The sequence below is a fragment of the Heterocephalus glaber genome, unplaced genomic scaffold, assembly GCF_053883595.1.
Source record: "Heterocephalus glaber isolate CG9 unplaced genomic scaffold, H.glaber_assembly_v1.0 deba00001555, whole genome shotgun sequence".
Classification (NCBI taxonomy): Eukaryota; Metazoa; Chordata; class Mammalia; order Rodentia; family Bathyergidae; genus Heterocephalus; species Heterocephalus glaber.
This window is the reverse complement of record NW_028258346.1, coordinates 13651586-13672205: the sequence shown is the minus strand read 5'-3', so window position 1 is coordinate 13672205 and position 20620 is coordinate 13651586. Positions and strand designations below refer to the sequence as shown.

The following is a 20620-nucleotide window of genomic DNA, read 5'->3' as shown; positions in this document are numbered from 1 at the left end:
TTTTCTCCAGGTAGCTCTTATCATTGCTTTAAATCCTGTGTGAGACAGGAGTTTCCATATTTTTTAGATAAAGAAAATAATCTCTCAAGAAATGAAAGTATGAATAAAAGTGCTACTTAATAATGTCAGGCTGTAGTTGATATTAAGTAATGAAAGTGAGCTCTGAGGGAAGGAGCTATTCTTGCTCCCTGCTGTATCTGCACAGCTTCACACAATGCCAAGATATCTAATAGCTGCTCAGTGAATGACTTTATGTAAATGAAATCCTATGGGCATTTGACTTCACACTAGTTATGAAGAAGCTGAGATCTTTAAGGTGAGTTGTATTTTAATCTGTTAATATTTTGTGCTCTCAGACCCTTTTTGAGGAGCTGGGGGTGTACACATTGAAGGACAATTGACTGTTCCTTGAGAAACAGTAGTTAAACTTTCAGCATTTTATTAACTAAAAAAATTAAACAATACTTGTCCTTTCAGTACTAGAATACAATTACATTTATTTTTAAATCCTGATGTAGTTTTGCTGAATCCATAAGATGCTGAGTAGCTTATTTCTGATCTGTGAGTTCGTATAGAAATATTTAAAATTTGGAGTCTTACAGTTGAGGAGTAGGAAGAAACTTTGCTGAAAGTTGAACAGCTGGTACCCCAGGGGTGTGAAGGGAAATAGTCACATGGATGTGCAAAACTTGTTCTGCTATCAAAGCACTGTGCCCAAATGCCACATTTGGAAGATAAAGAGGACACATTTACCATAACATTTAATAATACCATTCCACTTAAATTTATGGTCTTTCCTATTCGTGTTGCAAAACTTTTACCCATAATTCTATATTAATGTTATGGACTATTTTATGCTTTTGTGTGCTATGTATAGGACAAGTCCAGCTCTACACAATATGTGAAATTGTTTAGTCCTAAAATAGCTGCAGTGAAGAAGCTGGAGACTTGATGTGGACCTCTCTGTGGGCTCCGTTGCATGCAGATTTTCTGTAAGAATTAGCTTTAACCTGGGTTGAACTGGAACCATCATCTAGTCTGTAACCACATTTAGTCAATTCTTTTTTGTTAATGTTTTATATTTACTTATAATGCTCCCAACTCACCTTATGACTGAATTACTATATTCCACTCATAAATCTTTTTCTCTCATTGAATTTCTATTATTACTTATCATTGAATTCAGTGTTGTACCCATTCTCTATTGACTACCATTCTCATCACAAACATTAGTGTTATAACTTATGTTTTTGGTACAAGAAGACTAGTTCCTTAAAACCAATTGTACTAGATAAAGCATACTTTGTAATACATTGCCAGACTTCCACAATTAAGGAGAATTTCTGAAGCTTTTGTTGTTCCCTTCATGAAGAGTGAGATGAACCCAGAGGAAGGGGAGGTAAACAGTAAGCATGGGGTGGGAGGTACCAGAAAGGAAGATGCCAGTGTTGGTGCTTCAGTTTGCCAAGAGAGTAGGCCTGGAGTTACCTGCAGGGACAGAGAAGGGGTCTGTGAGCTTCACTGCCAGCTGGCATCTTGGAGAAGGTCTTTCCATATTGGGTGCCTCCCTCTATCTTCTGGCAGAAATAAATATAATTTATCTGTAAAAAAGTAATCAAATTTTTACCTATGAGTTAGTGGAGGATTAAAACAATCTTACATGAGCTCACTTTTTAAAAAATGTGAGAAATATGGACAGAGTCACATGTGACATTAGCACAAAGCAGAAATAATGTACTTAGGGACCCAGGTGGTTTAGGTACAGGAGTTTGCAGTTATGAGATATTAAATACTAAGTGTTTAAAGAAGTGAAATTTATTATTACAAAACTGATGAAGCAAAGTAACCTATTACCAGAGAGAACCAAAAAAGAAACAAATAGTATTTTTAATTGAAAAATATAATTGTTGAAACTTATAATATGTAGATAAGTTAAATGAGGGATTTAAAAAATGATAGAAAGCAAAAGAATTAAGTAGAATGAGACATTAGATGGGATATTTAAGGAAAGGTAAAGAGATAGAAAATATCAAAGGCAGAGAATAAGATATGGAAATATAATGACCTCGTCTTACGTATATATATATAGTCAGAGTTTCAGAAGAAAATATACATAATTGAGGATAGACAGTCAGTATTTGAGGAGAGAATAGCATAAGTTTTTTTAAAGACTCGACAAAAGAAATAAATACATAGATAGAAGAAAGAAGTACAGCATACATAAGCCAGGATATATAGAATACAATCAACTATAAATGCATTATTATAGAAGTTAAAAGCCAAGGCAAAGAAGTCTTTAAGAGCAACTAGAGAAAAACAATAAATCAACTACTCAGAAAAGACAATTAAATTAACAGACTTTTTGTGAGCAAAGTTGGAAACTGGAAGAAGGAGGCATATTGAATGCTTTTGAGGAAAAAAAAATAACCAAAGCACACACACAAGAAACAGCCCCAGTATTACTTACCCATCCAGACTACCTCTGGAGAATGACAGTTAGAGCTTCTAGGTGAGTAAAGACCTGGGAAACATCTGCATAAATTAAGTGTAGGCTCCTTCACTGATACAGCTCAACAAGAGAAAGGCTGAAGCAGGGCTGTGACCTAAGTTTGGAGTGGAAATGACCAGATTTACTGTGTTCTCAGCTGCTTCAGCCGTTAGAAGGTGGTGAGTTAGGGTTTTCTTATGCTTATTTGGAAAAATTTCAGAATAGCTAATGAAAAATAGGAAAGAGCTATGTAACTCTTAACAGCTACAGAGTAGAAAACATGGAAAAACAAAGAAAAGAACATTCATAAAATGCAGAGAGAGGATAAAAGAGAAAAGTTTAACAAATACTACTTCAAGAGTTAAATGATTAAAAAGCCCAAATACCCAAAATCCTAAACACTGTAGATTCAGTTTTCCATTTTAAAGATAGTTTTAGACTATATTAGAAAAGCAAATTCAATTACATGCTGTTTACAGGATACACACCTAAAAACACAGGTCTCTAGAGGAAGAATAGATTGAGTTCTACCAGAAAATAGGAACCAAAGGAAAATTGAGTCACCTGTATTAATCTCATATACCTTAGAGTTTAAGACAAAGCAATAATGGCAAGAGGTTTAATTCATTCTATACAATAGTTCTGAAAGGATAAAATATAAATATAAAAATGCAAAGCAAAAATTTTCAGAACTACAGAGAATATATGAGAAACTACGATGCCAGTGGTAAATTTTAAGAAACTTACTAAATGTTTAGCAGAAAAACTTTTTCAAAATGTAAAAGAATTGACCAATAAATGAATTAGTATAACTTAATAAAAAATTAATGACAGGCCGGGGATTTCGCTCAGTGGTTCCTGAGTTCAATCCCTGGTACCAAAAAAAAAAAAAATTAATGAAAGTATGTAAATTCTATACACAACAAGTAGATAATGTCCATCCTCTTCTAGCAGATATACAGTAGTTATAAAATGATGCACATTAAGTAGAGAATTGAAATGACATTTCAGAAAAACAGTATCATATAAAACATTTCCTTTGCCTCAGTACAATTAAGTTAGACCTCAGTAACCAAAAGATAAGTATAATGAAGTTTCCTGAAGTAAATCCTGAGAAGTAATATTACTTTAATAATCTTAGAAAACATAGCCTTTAAGATAAAAACATTATAAAAGATAGAAAGGGTCAGTATATATGACTGAAGAAAGTGAACCTGGCAACTTCGGCTATGTCACATGTTCACGTTCCCAGTAGCTATGTGCTGTGGTCCTTATAAGATGCTCTTTATGTGGATATAGTGGGAAATTTATGCAGACATATTCATAATTGTATTTTTTGAAAGAGTAAAGCAAACTACACAAAAATCAAGAATAAATAAACAGGAACAAAAATCCCAACTTGCCCCTCATGAGAGCTGAATTAAATAATTGTAGAATTTACATATAGTAGAATATTAGTCAGTTGTTAATTTGGCTAAATACGTATACATGGATGAATGTTGTAAGTATAATTTTGGCTGCTTTTGGATGCATAAAAATAAATGACAAAGACTATTTGCAGCTCTGTAACATTTCTTTTTTTTTGGTACTGGGGATTGAACTTGGGACCTTGTGCTTTTGAGGCAGGTGGTGGAACCACTGACCTAAATCCCCAGCCCTGCAACATTTTATATGAAACCCAAAACCAGTGAAACATAACTGTATACATATATTCCTGCGTATAGTCATACATATATATTCATATAAGTATATTCAACTATAATATAAATTTTGTTTTATTAGATATAATCTGTCTCTCTTATGTACCTTTGTCTCCCTATATTTCTATCGAGTTAGCTAGCTGTATAAAATCATATTAAATGATTTTATTCCAGTTTTAAGAATCTAGATATAAATGTACATCTATATACATGCATATATGTGTATGTGTATATATGCACGTGTGTTTATATTACATGTATGTGTATATAAATGTATACTATAGATGTATATAATTAATAGTCATTAACATTCTGTGATAAAGTTTTAAAATAAATGATTAGGGGCTAAGGATGTAGCTCAGTGATGCAGCACCTGCCTGGCAAGCTCGAGGCCCTGAGTTAAATTCCCAGTACCCCCAAAAAAGAAAAAAAAGAAATGATTAGGGATCACGTGTCATCAGTGTTATCTAGTAGACCTATGAGTAAATGCTTAATCCTCCTTATTATTATGAACTATGGGAAATCCATAATATAATTACTTTATTCACTTACAAATACTGAAATGTTTGCTGTTGGCTAGAAGGTGGGTACTTGTGGACACGTTTTGGTAGCACATAGGTCTGATGACAAACATCTGTCCACTGGGGGCTTTACAAATGGATTCAATAAAAAGTACACAGACGAGGGGTAAAATAATTAAGATTCGATACAGTAGACGGTCAAATTAATGTAGCTACTGCTTGGTCCCTACCTTAAAAGATCTCTGTGAAAGAACATAGACTGTGTGCTCTGCTGTTTCTGAAATACAGATTTTTATGATAACAAATTTGTTTTCAGCACACTTGAAACTGCCACTGACTAGTACATTAATATGGAGTTTCTGAAAGGGTGAGGGTTATTACGTTTACATCTAGATTTGTGTTTGTCATATGTCATATTTTTTAAAAGAATACCTCATAGGTCAGCTGCCTGTATTCCCTAAAAATGGTCAGTAATATTTCAGTTTGAAAATTCCCTTTGTGAGGCAGAAAGTTACCAGGGATATTATAATCCATCAAGAAAATAACTCATAGTGCCATCACCTTTATTTGTGTACATTATTTATAAGAAATTTCAGAGAGACACTGAAAACTCATTTAAGAACAGTTATCCAGTTTGGGATAAGATAAATCTTAGCTCTCATTTTTATTTCAAATTAGTTTATATGAATTATTTCCCATCCCTTGTGGTTTCTCTTTTAAGGGAAGGCTTATCTTGCTATTTTGAACATTTTGTAGTAGATGTCTTCCTTTTGAAAGTGAGTCATAACTTGAAAAAATTTCAGATGGGACATTAGCTGTATTTTCTTCTAATCTTAAGAATACAGAGTTTTTATCCACTTGAAGATAAAGCTTACTGTGTCCCACCTGAAAGCCAATGACTCCAAATGAGGAAAGCTTAATCAGACCATTTTAGTTTAAAAATGCAGGAGTGGATTGAACATAATCTTATTCAGAATTTCAGGTTTTCTTCTTAGAGTAGATTATATTCTGTAGACTGCTTCTTCCTCACCCAGTTAACTAAGACTAAATATTCTATTTCCCCCTTGTAAAGGGCCAATCTAATTATCCATTGCAACTGTATTTTTAACTTTGTTTTTCAGATACTCTCATTGCCCATCTTTCATTCCTTTCTCTACAGTGGCCTGGCTGTGACATGCCACACATTATACACACTTAGACTCATGGAGTATATATTATGAGAATAACCAGTTTTACTAGATATGGGATTGACTTACCTATGTTTAAATTTCAGTACTTACCTTTATTTACTCCACTTCAGTGATAGTTTATCCGCAATCGTTTGCTTCTGTAATTACCAAACAATATTTTTCAAAGTCTAATTGATTAGTCTTTATGATTTCTTCATTTACTTTGATGTTCCATTTAGTCACTGAAGAATTAAAAACTAGTTCAAATTATTCAAAATGAAATACAGTTATTCAGTGAAGGGGAGCTTTTCAAGGGGTGGCATAAAGTTACAGAAGTATAATATTTAAAGAAGGAAAACAAAATGTCACTCGGAGCTGTACTTCTCATGTAACCTGCTAGGTTTACTGTGAAAATGGAAATACTGTTATCACGAGATAACCAAGGAGTAGCATATTTTAGCTGATTTTTTTCCCCTGGCACATTTCATAACCCTTTATGAATTGTGAAACTAATTTATAAGACTCTCTACTAATGAATGAAATGGTAATGCTAGAAAAAGCACATTGGAATTTGGAATGATAAGTGTTTATCACTCATGAAAATGCTATAAAGTAGGATAAGGTATAAACCATTCTTATCTCACCAAAAATCTAAGTCATAAGAAGTAAGCTCAATTTGTTGTATTTTTGTCACTTTCCTGGAGAGAAAGGCTAATTAATTCTTCAATCAATGTTTGTTTTGATTATTCTTCTGATTGTCCATTAGTGCATTCATCACTCAGATTTTATGTGTATCAAATATTGCACGGGGCACACTTAACACTAAATTGTTCTAATTTAGTTAGACATCCTACATTATCTGGCACCTTAACCTAAGGTGACTTACAAAATGACATCTTTTTTCTTCAGGTAGCATGAGGAGAATGTTTGCTCTTCAGTTGGCAGAAGAGTATAGAATTTAAATTAAGACAAAGCAGACACTGTATATGTGGTGCTTTTTAAATTAGTTGGCCTTCATGTAGCCGGAAGTTCTAGGAGTTTTTAAATACTAAAGAGTTTATTCCGAGTAACACTCAAAATGTGCTATCTGTAAAGTTTATATGGAGGTAACTTTTAATATTTCTTTGCTGCATTCTGAGTCTATGCATTAAATGGCACTTTGAACATCCCTGGAGATGCTTGTGCATACGTTTGTTTACTGAGCACATATTTCCTGTCTATCTGGATGTTCTATGGTGGAAGGAATACAGAGATGTATGAGCTTTGATCTTAATCTTAGGACAGTTACAACATAATTATAAAGTAATCTACAGCCAAGATTTTAATAAAAGATACTGTGTAAAAAATCCTAAAAGGCAGACAAAGTTTCAGAGTAGGAGAGGGCATTAGAGTTACTGTGGGATTGAGTCACTTGGGAAAGCTTCGTGGTTGAGGGCATGGTTGGGGTGGGTCCTGAGAAATGGAAGAAAATTCACTGCCTGTCTTTGAAGTTCTCTTATTAATGCTGGTAAAATAAAATGCATTTAGTAGGTTAGAGGATAGTCCAAACTAATGTAGTTTCGCAGTGACCAACTTCTTATTCTTGAGGAATTTTTTTTTTTTTTCTGGTACTGGGGATCCAACTCAGGACCTTGTGCTTGCGAGGCAGGCGGTGGCATCACTGAGCTAAATCCTCGGCCCTTGAGTAATGTTTTATACCAGGGCTTGCAGTAGTCTCATTCTTTGGAGGTATGACATTATATTGAAGATCTTGTTGAAGATTACTGAGAAAATGATAAATGCCAGAAAATATGCCTACCTCTTTTAGGATCCAATTCCTGAACATTGCATTAACTGTCACACATTAGACATGAAGCAGTAATCATGGGAAAGATAAAAAATATTAAACCTTGCCTTCAATATTATTTTATGTAAATTGACCTCTCAGAGCTTCAGCTTCTTCCGCTCTGAAGTGAGGTGGGGGAGATATAGCTTGCATGATTGTTGTGGGTAATGAATATAAATGGCCTAGCACTAAATGACACTGAGAAACAATTGTCAAACAATGAAATAGTAAAAATGATAGTCAAACACTGAAATAGTAAAAATGACTTGGTTTGGAGTTACTCTGGACAATTTCATGTTTATATTCTTCATTGAGAAATCCGTTAATGTCGAGTCTCAGAAATGGGTGAAACTGTATGTGGCAGAATGAGAGTGCTCATTCTAAAAACTTCATTTGAGAATGTTCTACAAAGGGCTGCCATAATGAATTCATGCCTATCTTGAAGTGATTTCTGACCATGGCTGTGTGATTCTTGCTTCCCAAGATGTAGTCTGAAACCAGGAGCATCAGTTTCATCTGTGAGTTCGTAAAAAATACAATCAGACAACACTCCAGGCTCCAGAGCCCGAATCTGGATTTTTAACAAGATCCTCAGGTGATTCTTAGGCATGTTTGGTCTGAGAAGCACTGCTCCCTGTGCCAGTATAGGGTAGTGAGCAGTTTATCTTTCCCCTGACTTCTTAATCTGCTTTCTATCATTTATTTAGGACTGATCCAAGGAGAGAGGAATTCTCATCTCGAAAGTGCTGGTTATAAATTGCCTGTACTGTTTCCCTTAGTGGAGTTCAGTGGCCTGAAAGATTGAGTAGTTGAGCGCTTTCCTGCTTCTCCATCAAGCTTTAGTCTTTCTTGAGTGGTCCTCACACCCTGTGTCTTCAGATTCCGAAGAGCTAGGGTAGGCAGGACATTGTCTGTGCTTCATGAAAGACAGGGGTAGGAGAGGTCTTGTGAGTTTTCTCACTGGACTGTTAGAGTCATAGTGTCTAGACATACGGTTTTTAGATAGATACCGGACCCTGCATTGTGTCCGCTGCCAACTGCATTAAAAATTCAGATTCTTTGGTTATGTCCGAGACATGCTGACTTGGGAGAGTGGCGAGGCCTTGGAATCTGTATTGTGACGCCTCTTTTGCGAATCACTGTTGTCCTCAGTCTCTCTGCTCTCATTTGGAAGACGTTTCCCACCCTCTAGGCTGCCCGTAATTGTTTGTTTTCGTATAATGTGAAAAATTTAAGAAGCAGACGTAGAAAAATGGAACATTGATCTGCAAGTTAGAAGGCCTCCATCTTGATGGTTGTAAAGCATTTGGGGAAGGCGCTGTTTCTGCACTTTGCTGTCTGCAAAATGGGCTTTAGCCTTGAGTTCCTTGTACGTTCACATACTTGGGAGTGCTTTGAGCTCTCCAGAGACAAGATATGTGAGTTGAACTTGTTTGTACAGCTTTATTTTAATATCTTTCCTACTACAATGTGTTTTTCTTTTCAATATAAACTCTGGTCCTCACTGAAAAGTTATCTCTGTGATTCCGGCCTCCTTTCAGGCTTCCACCTGCCCACTGTGCTCCATTCTTTGGTTCTCTGGCACCTTCTCCTGGACAGTTTTGTCTAGGTCGGATCAAAGGCTTCTCTGTGGGGTGGATCGGAGGGGCTCTTGCGGGACCTGTCAGGAGCCTGGAGTTATTGAGGGGCAGGAACTCCAAAGTAGGAAATCCAGAAGTCCCAGACACGGAGTCTCGGGGGTGACACTGCCTGATGATACTATGTCATTTTGGGGTGGGGCCCAGAACTTTCTACAGTTGGGAGGAGGTACAGGTTAAAGCATGGGTGGATTCATCTCTTTGGGAAGGAATAAGGGCGGCTCTGGTATGTTCCAGAGTGGAGAATAAGCAGATAACAGATCTATGTACTATCAATTACTTGGTTGTATTACTAGATACATCATATTCTGACCTGCATTAATGAATAGGCCTACAGCACATGCCTTAGCTCCTAAGGCTTTAATAAAATGCAGGTAAAGCCCTTCCAGTACACTGTATTTGCATTTTAGAACCCTTAAGATTTGGAGTTTGACTGTTATTAGTGAGAAGAGAGTAAAGATTGACTTTCAAGTAGTAAACTGCAAAATGCTCAGTCTTGCAGGCCTTTGGATACCACTAGGTACAACAAAAGGGCTTCAGATGTATTCTGTATAGCGGTGTCTTCAAGGGAAGATGTCATGTAGTAAGAAGGTAAAAAGCTCGGTGCTCCCTGGGTGTGGTGGTGCACAGGGGCACACTTGTGATCCCAGCCCTTGGGAGGGCTGAGGCAGGAGGATCACCTGGTCCCTTCCTGGGCTACACAGTGAGCTCAAGACAGGCCCAAACTGCATAGCTAGACTTTGTCTCAAAAAACCCAAAAAAACAAAAACCGAAAGAAGATGCTCATCATGGTTGAGGTGCAAGAAAAACGGAAAAAAGAAACGATGCCAATAATACCAGGTTGTGAGTTGAAACTTGCAGAAAGAGTGCAGAACGCAGATTCACATGGGAGAGAGGGGCTTTAAGTTTGGATTTAGACTGGTTAACTCTGATTTAATTAGTTACTACCAACATCACTACTAGTGTTACTTAGTATTCATGAGAACCATATCAAGGCGTGCTATTATTTTACTTTACAGAATGAAGCAGTTGAGACAGGTTCAGTTCATGATTCAAAACCTCATATAGCCCTAAATGCAGAGTCAAGATCAAAAGTCTGCTGTTTTCTTCGAATCTGCACACTTCAGGGTGCTAAATTGTTTCTCCAACAAAATCTTAAGCGTCTGCCCTTTTTTGCCCGTATCTTTTATTTTTATTGGCTGGAGACTGAGTACGGAGCCTTGCACACACTAGGGAAGCACTGCATCAGGGGATCACAGCCCCGGTCTCCTCTTAAAAATAGTTTTTGCCATGTAGGGCTCTAGCATTTTACATTTCCTCTCTTGTATGTTGATACTTTCTCCTTGTTGGGCTAGTATTTGCAGCCTTTGTTTCAGAAAACGGTATCACTATGATCCTTCAGCATTTTTGCAGTGCAGCCACCAACTTGGGTAGAAATGACAAGGACAGTGCTGTGAACCCCAGCAGTGGTGTCACCAGGGACATGTCACTGCCGAGGTGGGGAGTGAGTGCCTTAGAACTGCCTCAGAGCTGGCTGACGTGCTTCTGGAGTTGGCTTGTTTACTTTTTAATTCTCGTGACTCGATAGAGACTATAGATTATCATGAATAACGCATTTTGGCTTTACTCATTTTGATATATTTTTGTGTTTGCGCATTCTGGCCTCAGAAACAAAAGTTTTTTTTGTACAATTTTGGATTTACTTATTTCCCATCGAATTATCTTAAACTGTGATGCTAGTGAGGTGGTTCTTTAGATGAGGTTTCCCAAGACTCCAGGTCCTGGATTTCAGATTGTGTCTGTTATCTTTTGTCACCTTGATTGTGTATTTGGCTTTTCTATACTTGGCATTGGTGGCAAGAGTCTTACTGTTGGTCAGAAATTGCCTTTGTTTGAAGAGTTAATTTTAACAAGGTACTTCTGTGGATAGTTATCAACACATTATATCACTTACATTTATCTTTAGTACTCAGTGAAAATACAGAAGAAAAGGCTGCAAACAATTTTTTGTTAAAAAATGGAGTTAAATATCCATATTTGTTCAGCAAAAATGTGAGCTCTGAATAATGTGCTACCTCAACAACTACTTGTTGGTGATTTTATCTTATCTTTGAGTTTTACTTCTGTAGAACAGAAACATTTCTGAAATTTCCATCATCAGGCATGAGTTGTAAGGGAACAAAATTATTAAGACAGAAACTGTCACATTGCTACATTAATTAAAACATGCATTTGAATACCCTACTACCTTGCCTACTGCTTCCCTGAATTATCCAAGTTACTCACTCTTCACACCATGGCCACGAGCACATGCTCTAGTGACCTTCTGGCTTGTAGGTGTGCATTCTTCCTCTTTATTTATTCCTCTCTGGACAAACTGACTGCTTTTCAGTATCCTAGACTTGCTAGAATGTGGTCTCCAGCTCTTCTTCTTCCTCCAAGAATAGCTCCCGTTCACCCTTTGCATTTAAATACTTGCCTCAGAAAGTTCTGAGTACTCTAAGGAGCCCAACTATGCCCCACTGTGGCTCCATCCATTTCATTCTTAGTATAGATTATTCCTTGTACTTAGCTATTTATATATAGTCTTATGTGAAGCATTGCTGAAGAGACTGTAAGCGCCAGGTGGGCAAAAAAAGTGTATCTTTTATTCACCAGTAGTGTATGTACCCTGTTCCTGACAAAGTAATATTTTGATGATTATGCACAAGTAAATGTATGACTGCATATCCTACGGTAGATTTAAGTAATAGCTCGTAAGACTCAGTTTGTTACTTTGTCAGTCACTCGTAACATTATACAAAGGAAGTAAAAAATGTTTCAGATAGCATTTACTTAGAAAGCCAATTCAGACTTTTTTGTTAAAGAAAGAAGACCTTATTCCAGATCATTTGTGTACCTTTCTGGCATGCCTTTCGCAATGCAGTATCTCTGTTCTTTGTTGATCAAACATTTGCCCTGATGTAGCAGTTACTGTTTACTCTTTAAAGCAGAGATGCTGTGAAATTTGACAACAAGTTCCTTCCTTGTTTTGTGTTATTGAAAAAGAAAACAACCTGCCCCTCCTTTCAGTGAACGTAGCTGTGTAGTGAATTGTCATGCCATTTGACGGCCAGCACATGCTCAACTCGTGGAATACATTTGTGTCCTTACGCACAGGTAGTATGTAATACAGAAAAGTCCTTGGTTTGTAATACATCTTACTTTCTAGATTATGTAGATCACATAGCCATATTTCATCCACTAAGTGGATTTAAATTCATGCTAGAAAAGAACACTGTATCACTTAGAGTGCGTTTTAATATATGGAAAAGCTATACAAAGCACGTCAGTACTAGAAGTGTGTGTTTATATGAAGAAAACTCACTGTAGTTTAAATAAACCGAAAATGAAAACCCCATTGATGAAATCACATACAAATGATGTGAATATCGACTTAACTGGCACAGAATTGATGATTATCCACCGAGATAAAATAAATAGAGCAGGGGTGATTTGATAGTAAAGCCAACCAACCAGTTTTAATGCTAATCATTAATGCAACGCGCACGCACTGTGTGTGTGTGTGTGTGTGTGCATGCGCGTGCATATGTGTGCACCCATTACTGGTAATACAACAAAAGGGGAAGTTCACGTTCTTTATATAGAATAGGAAATGCTTCAATTCCAGCGTCTGAGCCTTGAGACGGTTGTGTCGCATTCTGCCTGTGCCATGCTTGAGACAGAACTCAGGCGCCTAAAGACTACTGGAAACCAGGAAAGGCCCTTGCGGATGCTGAGTACCCCCTGACTGTTCTCTTCCCCTGCAGGAGAGCACACAGCTGCTACAAATGCCGCCAGTGCAGCTTCACGGCTGGCGACACGCAGGCACTACTGGAGCACTTCAACGCTGCCCACTGCCAGGAGCAGGACGTCAGCACCGCCAACGGCGACGAGGCCGGGCCCGCCTGTGCCGTCAAGGAGGAGCCCAAGCTGGACCTCAAGGTCTACAGTCTGCTGGGCGTGGACTGCAAAGCCGGGGAGCCCGCGTGCGAGGGCGCGGTGAAGCGGGAGCAGCTGGAGGACAAGGACGCGCTCAGGGAGAAGGCGTGGGCCGAGGGCGCGGGCGAAGACCTGCGCAGCGTGGCATGGCGCGGGCCCGAGCTCCTGCGGGGCAGCCCGTCCTTCGCGCAGGCCGGCCTGGGGCTGCTGGCGCCCGTGCCCAGCTCGCAGGAGCAGCCCAAGGCCCTGCGCGACAGCCCGAGCGTCGAGGCGGCCCACCTGGCGCGGCCCCTGTACGGCCTGGCGGCGGAGACGAAGGGGTTCCTGCAGGGGGCGCCCGCGGGCGGCGAGAAGGCCGGGGCCCTGGGCCCACAGTTCCCGGTGTCCGGAGAGAGCAAGGTGAAGGACGAGTCGCAGTCGCTGCTACGGGTAGGAAGGTTTCCTTTCTCTATTCCCATGCCTTGAGCGGACCGGGCCGGCGCGGTGCTGCGCGCGTGGGAACCAGGGCAGGCGCAGTGCTGCGCGCGTGGAAACCGGGGACGCACAGTGCTGCGTGCGTGGGAATCAACTGGGCACTGCGCAGTGCTGCGCGCGTGGAGCGCAGCGGGTGAGCCTGCGGGTTCGGGGCTTCGCCCCTCGAGGGCTCGGGTGTGCGGGGCGCTGCTCGGGCTGGGCCGCGGCCTGCTTGCTTTTGTTCTGCGCTCAGTCGAGCGCTGGGCCGTGGTTCCCGGTGATGCTGTAGAGGAGGAGGTTTGGAACCCCAGAAGGATGCTCCTCTGCTCCATTACAATACCGAGATGACTCAGACTGGAAGGTGGGCTGACGCAGGCCGTGCCGCATAAGGAAGTCAGCAGAAATCACTGACGAAGTAGACTCCTGGGTAAGACGCAGGTGTTGGGTTTACAAAACCCCTTAGGGTAGACGTGTGCGAAGAAAGTGTTCGTTGTTTATTTGCCAGGAAGAGTGAGAAGGATGAGGAAAACCTAAACATGAGTGGTACAAAGACCACCCCAAGAAGAATAGTGCACGTTTTATACCATCAGGACTGTTCAGGGGAAAGACAGTATCCCAGGTAGAAAGATAGAAAGACTTCCTAGTAAAATCACACCCTCCATTTCTTCTCTCCAGGCTGCCTGCGTAGACTCAACTCTGTCAGAAAATAATTTCGTTTTTGAAAATTCTCAAGTTCCTAGTAAGTGATACGTGGTGGGTTTTGCCCAAGGCACCGCAGCTTCAGCATTTCACCTCAGTGCTGAGAAAGTGTTGAGCTTGGGATGATTTTGAAGCTTTGTTCGTGCTTCGAACGTAGGATCAGAAACTAGCTAACCCGCACAAAAGATCTGGCTAGAAAATAGAGTTCAGCCAGCCCAGAGCTGTGGACTGCTGGTCAGAAACCACCGAGGGCTGGCTGGAGAGAAAAACTGCTCTTCTCCAGGGCTGGTTGGTTGCTTTAGCCTCCCTCCGTGCAGGTGCTCTGACGCCCACCTGTGCTGCTCAGGTCTTCCATAGTGAAGAGGGGAGCGGCCCCTTAGAGGCCACAGTTAATTATAAGAGCGGTTACTATTCCTGCCTGTAGCCATGCCCTGGAGCTAAGAGAAGGCTGGAGTACAGAAGCTGGATGCCCACTGTAGGAAACAAAGAATCCTTTCTGCAGGGAAGGAGCAAGTTTATTACTAGTAACTTGGGAAGAAAGAAATAGTCCCTGTGCCTTTCAAGAGGGGAGTCAATGCAGTGAGTTTCTGTACAGCTTTCTGGAGCTGTCTTTGTATGACGGTAAATACTCATCGTTTTCTTAGCGATCCCGTATCCTTTGGGACTCAGGAGACCCTGGCTTCTGGTTGTAAGGCTGGGAGGAGACATAAGTTTTGTAAATTTCACTTCCGGTGGTAAGGAATGCAGTCTACCAGGGGTTAATTTCATATTTTGTCTCCACAGTGTGGCACTTGGCCGCCTCCCGTTGGCATCCCTGCAGCCCTCATCCATTTAGCCACTTAAAACCGTTTCATCAGTGGTATCTACATTTGACGCCAAACTGTTTGACTCTTTTGGATTATTTTTAGCATATCTCTTTTTTGTGTCACCTTTTGTGTCCTCTTAAGAACTTGGGATACTAAATAATTGGTGAGACAGTGAAGTAAAAACCCTGAGTGATACAGTTACATTTTCTTGGGAGCTCTGTGATGATGATACTTTTCTAAAAAATTGTTGTTTTCAATTCTTCTACTTCTGTAATTCCCTGTCTTTAAGTTTCTATTGCACCATTTCAACTGTTTTTTCAGTTCCTCCCTGGTAGCTGCTGAAGTAGGAAAACTTCAGAGTTAACCTCCCTACCACACACCCTGTGCTTTACAGTCTTTAAAGGCAATATCTACCACATTTCAGACTACTGAGAAAATTAAATATATAGGTAATCATTTTCAGACAAGCTCTGGATCATTCTTCCACGATTTTAGTAAAATTTGAATGTTCAGAAATTCACATTTTGTATTTGGTTAGTGCTTTTTTAAATCACCAGTTTTATTGGATATTAAGACTAAGAAGAGTAGCCAATTTGGTTTATTGTGCAAAATTTAGTTTAATAACAGAATTAAAAATTTTTTGGTCTTTTTTCTTTTTCCGGGGATTGAACTCAGCCTTGCGCTTGCTAGGCAGATACTACACTGCTAAGCTACCTCCCTGGCCCTGAATTTAAAGTTTTGAGGTGTATATATCTTAGCTAAGAGCCTTTAACACACCTGAGAAAATTAAAAAACATACTGATTGTGAATTTGACACACATTCTACTGTGGTGTGGGGGAAAGTGGTATTTTGGAGTTATCCTAACAAACGCAGTCTTCTCAAGGCATGAGCCTCCACCAGGAGGGAAAGCCCAGCAGAATACCACTAAAGGCAAAGTAATGTACTGTTCGCTAAAGGGAACTAATGTACTTTAAGTTTGTAGTTGCAAAGGTCTAGTTATTAGTGAAGGTGTCCCGTAATAATTTATATATGCACAATAGAAATATACAAATACGATCTACGTGTTTTGAGTAAAAGGGTGGTCTGTGTAAATATAGCGTGTTTACATTTGACTCACGTAGTAGAGGGGAACTTGAAATAACTCCTTTGCTGGTGGATATGTTTATTTAGAAATACAGTCTATTTAGAAATTTAAGAAATAGAAAGTACCAAGTTTTAAGTAAATGTCTTATTAAATAGTACATTCAGCATAGTATTACTAGAGCAAGTATGTTAATGTTAACTTTACAAATAGAGTTTCTAATGTGAAGAGGAAAAACTTAACAATCATCTTTAAATACTGAAATCAAGAATTAAGTGTGGAAAAATGCCGTAAGAACATGTTGCTTTAAATACTTTAATATTATGCTGATAAGAAATGGAAATGTTCTTAATGGATAGGCTGAATGGCACAAAGCACATAAATTACCATGCTGCTTTCAGAATATTAGTCTTTCTGATCCTTTTTTTTTTTTTAACTGGATTCAGTCATGACAGCTTGCTATACTTTTGAAAGTGAGGAAGGAAATATAAAAATCATAAGAGCTAAAATTTCAAAATGTTCCCTTAGTACTTTGCTCCTTTTTAATTTTTTTTCGCCTAGGTCAGTGTTTGTCCCTTGTTTCGTGCTAAATATAAGATCATTTATGTGTATTTTCATTTAGTGATTGTCCATATTTTTCCCTTGTGGTAGTGTGAAAGTGATCTCGTTGTAAAATTTTTAGAATTGTGTATGTCATCTTTGTTGACCGTTCTGCTTTGAGTGACAAAGAACACACTGACAAAGGCTTTATATTATAAATTGGCTTTATGTAAATTAGGCTTTTTGCTTCATTTTAACCATTCAATATTTCTATAAAACCTTTGAATATTTTCTGAAAAAGAAGTTATCTATCTATCTATCTATCTATCTATATATTTTTTTTTGGTACCAGGGATCGAACTCTGGTCCTTGTGCTTGCAGGGGAGGTGATGGAACCACTGAGCTAAATCCCAGGCCCCTGAATAAGAAGTAATATTAAAGGGCTGAGGATTTAGCTCAGTGGTTCTGCTGCCTGCCTCAAAAGTGCAAGGATCCAAGTTTGATCCCAGGTACCAAAAAAAAAAAAAAAGTAATATTAAAGCCTTTAGATGCTTTGCTAGAAATAATCCAGGTTCTTATGAAAACATTGATTTATATTGTTTTAAAGCTTCTAGAATAGATCCTATAACACATGAACAGTCACCTGAAAGTCATCGCCAAAATTTAATACTTGAAAAACTAAGTGTTTTTATGTAGATATGAAATAGAGCTCTGTGCAGAGGTTAACATGCTACACATGTTAGCATTGAACGTGACCTGTGCTAAAAGTAAGTTTTGGATTTTCCAGCAGGTTTTTCTTTTTCATTTTAAACTAAGGGTAGTGGAGTCAGGACTCACTTAGCTTTGAGCCCTTTTCTCTTATCAGTTTCTTCTATAGTGTACATTTATACAAAATATTAATTTTTAGGTAAACTCGTATACAGTATACCTTTATTATTTTTATTATTACTGGATAATAAATTCTGGATTTTATTCTTGTGGAATTTTTCAATTAGATTTTTTAACAGAAAGCTTAATTGTTCACTTGATTAAAAACATGAATAGGGACAAAATAATTTATCATTAAATTTCACAAAAATTTTGGTATCAAATGAAATTTCCCTCTGTTAATAAAATGTCATATAATGCAGTTTAATGGGTAAATCGATGAAGAACTTATTGGCAAATCGGCATTCAGGTGAAGTAGACCATGTCGTTTGTCAAAACAGTGTCATGGTCCAGTAACTCACAGACCCAAATTGTTCCTGAGGCTCCACCCCTTTGGGGAGTAGACTGTTCTTTTCAGTGCAGCTAGAGGAAAAATCAACCTTTTTGAAATTGATTTTGGTTTCCTGTGTGAATGTATTTATGAGTTTGTCAGTTTTAACGCCTACGCTTTGCACTGCTTGGTTGGAGTGGAGCTGTTCAGCCATGGGCCTGTGGGAATGAGTTCCAAGTTCAGGGCCTGGAGTCCAAGCTCAGCCCCTGACTGTCCCAGCGAGGCCTCCCAGGAAGTCTGTCCATCTATCTTCTAGAGAGGATCCTGCCGCAGCCATCCTAACAGGAGGATTGTGCGGCCCAGTTAATTAATGTTTATCGGGCCACTTGAGATCCTCTGATGCAGGGTGAGAGATAAGAGAAAGTAGCCTGATTATTTGTTCATTCTGGAAAGGTGATACTGAGGCAGTACAATGCAGGTGTTATATCCAGCTTTCTTTAGCAGGCGTTAAATTTATAGTTTAAAGATTGTTGATACTGGGCAGTCTATTGAGATGCAAAAATGTTCTTTTGGGGCCAGTCCATTGGCAGCCAAACAGACATTTGGACAACAGTAGCTTGAATGCCTTTACAACCAGGAGGGAAGACCGCAGGAACTTTTTCAACTAAAGATGATCGCAAGTGAAAAGTGGTAGTTATTGCTTTGCTTCATATTTAATGAAAATGAAAGCAGAGTTTAAGACATGCTATATATAGATTGACTTAATGTCTATGTAAATCACCATTTTTTCTGAACTTCTTTGGACTTTTTTATATGTGTCTATGTGCAGTAAGTACCAAAAGGGGCAGACTGTCAGCAAAAACCAGAAGGTTTTATTTTCTTTTTTGTATTCGGGACTGAACCCCAAGCCTTCACACTGAACTACCTCCCCACCACTCTCTGGTCTTGATAAATTGCTGGGCTTGAAGTTTTGATCCTTTTGCTGTAGCCTCCCCGAGCGTTGGGATTACAGGCATGCACCACCACACCCGGCTGAAAAATCAAAAGTATTTACCTTTTTAATCCCTGGCTATGAAATAGTAATTTTAAGCTTGTTGATAACATGTTCCTTATGTAGCCATTGATTTTTATTGATTAATGGCGATTTACTTGTAACCTAATTTGATCTGGTAAAATTGGCTCCACTGGCCTGAGCGTTTTTTAAAAGCGCATTTCCCCCTCCACTGTGTTGTAACCTAGACTGTTTGTGAGGTCTGGCAGGGTCCTGCTGGCCCAGGTTTCTAAGCCGGAGGAAGCAGATATATCTAGTGAATCGGGCTGTAGGTTTGTAGTCACTGTGAAATAGTATCCTTGAGTGCAGTTTCTGTTAATTATTTCCTGTGGAAAAGTCTATGTGAGGCTTTATTTCACAGACCTCCTGAGTCAGGAGATACCTAGGCCCCCAAAGGAACCCGTGTTTAGCTTTCGATGTTGAAAGGGAAGTGTATTCAGAAAGTGGCCCCTGTTTCAAAACAAGGGAGCAAACTGATTCAAAACTTTGTCAGTCCTGAGAGACACAGTCCTCATGTGAATCTAACGTTCTTTTCTGGTAGAGACCAGTGTGATGGATGCATTTCACGTGTTGGTTATCTAAAATGCCACAAACATTTTTTTATGAAGGATTTTTTTATTTGGTTTCCACAAAGAAGTAAATTTTGTCTTCATAGTCATATTCTTTTATTCACCTTTCCTATGGACTTTGTCCAGGAACCTTCTTATAGGCCAGGGCATTGATTCCTAGAGTGTTCTACCAGTTAACTCAAAGAAATTTGAAGCTGGATAATGCTGCATCTGGTTTCGTTGTTATGCAAAGAGCTGCAATCATTTCAGTGATACTTGAACTTCTTTCCTTCATGTTGGAGAAGCTGCATTATTTGTAGATAGTTATAATTAACTTCACTGTATAAATGAAATGGAGTCTGAAATACAAATTTTATTTTGGAAAAAATACACAAGATTTTATGGTATATTTTGTTTCTGTTGTTATCAGTGCTTACAAATGATGCAAAGGAATCTCAAGTACAGGACACATGGTAAATTGAGTGTTTGCCAGCATTATTCAAAGCAGAATGATCAACTGCCTCTCAACTGTAATTTTACATGTTACCTTGCATCTTTAAAGAGGTGGTTTCTCAATGTTGATGGTTTAATTTGGGCATGTTAATTAAGAGAGGGATAAATTCTTTCATGCTATGGAAATGTACTTACATGTAACATCGTAGTCAGGAAATGCTAAGGATATTTAAATATAATTTGAAAAATACAATTAATTTGGATAACACTTTATAAAAGGATGATAGTGATTATAAATGAAACTTTTATGAGAATAGAGATATGAATGAAATATTTTAAAAATTTTGAGTGAAATAGATATTTTGTGTGGAGGAAATGATAAAATTCATTGCAGTGTTATTTATTCAATTGTATTTGCCTATAGTTTAAAATTCTATATTCAAGACTTCTTAATCATGATAAAATAAAG

General features: G+C 38.7%; 1 protein-coding gene across 7 annotated transcripts in view; it reads left to right on the top strand.

The window, feature by feature from the left end:
- Trps1 (transcriptional repressor GATA binding 1) overlaps positions 1 to 20620 on the top strand; it is a 238130-nt gene that overhangs the window by 59212 nt on the left and 158298 nt on the right. For all 7 annotated transcript variants that reach the window (XM_004850196.3, XM_004850194.3, XM_004850192.3 and 4 more), the window contains one exon: positions 13150 to 13750. In XM_004850196.3, coding sequence (XP_004850253.1) covers positions 13150 to 13750 — 601 coding nt within the window. The remainder of the gene's footprint in view (positions 1 to 13149; positions 13751 to 20620) is intronic.